At 39.4% G+C, this 1,890-nt stretch overlaps 1 protein-coding gene across 1 annotated transcript in view; it reads right to left on the bottom strand.

The window, feature by feature from the left end:
• Positions 1 to 1,514: 1,514 nt before the first annotated feature.
• The window catches only part of DLK1 (delta like non-canonical Notch ligand 1), a 32,302-nt gene continuing 31,926 nt past the window's right edge, over positions 1,515 to 1,890 (bottom strand). The window contains exon 5 of the mRNA XM_044661877.1: positions 1,515 to 1,890. This exon is cut by the window's right edge and continues 375 nt beyond it. Within this exon, the coding sequence (XP_044517812.1) occupies positions 1,515 to 1,890 (376 nt within the window).

Below are 1,890 nucleotides of genomic sequence, written 5' to 3'. Positions count from 1 at the left end.
GGACTAGCTCTCAATCCACTGAGCCACCCAGCTGCCCCCAACTTTATCTACTGAGGTCTTGATGCAATTTGTTCCAATGATCATCATTCTGTAATGTTATACAGAATTATTATTAAAATGTTATAATCATTCCTCCTTTAAATGGTTAAAAAAGTATGCTATAACATTATTCAGATAATCCCTCATCTTAATATTTGTGCCTATGGAATTCATTACCTCATTGTAACACTACTTCACTCAATATAGTGTTCCTTAGGGAACCAATATACAGCTGGGATGGTATGAAGGCAGATGCAAATAGCTGTATGTTCTCACACTTCGTTTTCTGAATAATATGTCTGCTGAAAATCTTTACATATTCTGGTAGAAGCAAAGTATTTATTTTCTAAGAGGAGGGTCATGGTGGGTAGTACTTTTTTGTTATTCAGTTATTTTCAGTTGTGTGGGATTCTTTGCACTGAAATGGTTTGCTATTTCCTTCTCCATCTCATTTTACAAATGAGGAACTGCAGCAAAAAAGGTTAAATGACTGGTCCAAGGTCACACAGTGTCTGAGGCCAGATTTAAACTCAGGAAAAGGAGTCTTCCTGACTCCAGGTCCAGCACTCTATCCACTTTACCACCTAGATGCCCATATACAAGTTTAGATGGGCTAAGTCCATTGTCACGAGAAGTACTTTCTTCTATTCAAGAAAAAATCCCCAAATTGTGGGATTTAATAGTTCAAGTGTCTTCAAATCCTAGTCCTTTAAATTTTCCATGCAGGAGACAAAGGGTTCAAAAATGTGAATGGATTCCTGAAAGTTACCTGTAGAGCCAAAATGAGAATTGAGGTCTCTTAAGTCCAAAGTTGATCTTCCCATTATAATAGGATCTTGACTGTACTTCTATATATATTCCTTCTATACATTTAGACTGCAAACACTTTACTTATTGAAATAGTGAGCATGGAAAAAATAAACTGCCATGTTCTCTTCAATATACTATTAGTGCTTGCAAAGTAATCCTTCAATGGAAGCTAAAAGAATTACATTGCTAGCAAACCAACTAAATGGTGAACTGAAAAGGGCAAAATAACCAAGACTAGGAGTGTGAGCTGGAAGGGACCATATTCATCATCTTATCTGCTTCCCTTTATTTTAAAGGTAAAGGAACTGAAGTTCATGGAGAGAATGTAAAGTATCTGAGATTACCAGCACAGCAATGACTTGAAAGAAATCCAGGGTCTTTGCCACTATTTGCCACTATATATTTTCCTCTTGATTTAGGAAGAAAGACTTAAAACTTTGCAAAATCCCAATGACAGTCCCACCGTTGAACTCAAATCACTTTCTGAGAATCTCTGTTTGGGTCTGAAAGTTTCCTCGGCAGCACAAACACAATGGACACACAGATATAGAGCTATTCTAACCACACTGCACACAAGATAATAGATCAATTATAAGCTTTAAAATGAACCGCATGTCCTTGCAGATGTCATAGAGGAAGGTCTTGGTGAGGGCAGCACCGTGTGCTCAGATCTCATTCAGGCACTTACTGTAGGATTTCAGATTCATCTTCTCAGGTAAGATGATGTTAATGGTATGCTCATCCCCATTGCTGTACCTGAGGAGCAAGTTCTTTTTTTTACGGAGGAGACGACTGTACTTGGCATTGGAGAACCACACTTCACACTTGTTGAAGAAAACAATGCTGATGGTGCCCAGCACGACCAGGCATGTCAGAACCCCCAGGATGGTGAAGCAGATGGCCTGGCTTTCATTAAACAGAGGTTTGCTATTCTTGGTCAGTTCCCTCATGGTGATCTTTAGCATTCTGTGACTGGGTTGATGGGTGGCAATCCTGCCCTGAGTCTCAGGGATAAATTGGTCAGGCAGCCCAGGACCCCTC

This window comes from Gracilinanus agilis, chromosome 2 (assembly GCF_016433145.1).
Source record: "Gracilinanus agilis isolate LMUSP501 chromosome 2, AgileGrace, whole genome shotgun sequence".
Lineage (NCBI taxonomy): Eukaryota > Metazoa > Chordata > Mammalia > Didelphimorphia > Didelphidae > Gracilinanus > Gracilinanus agilis.
This window is presented reverse-complemented; position numbering and strand designations above follow the sequence as displayed.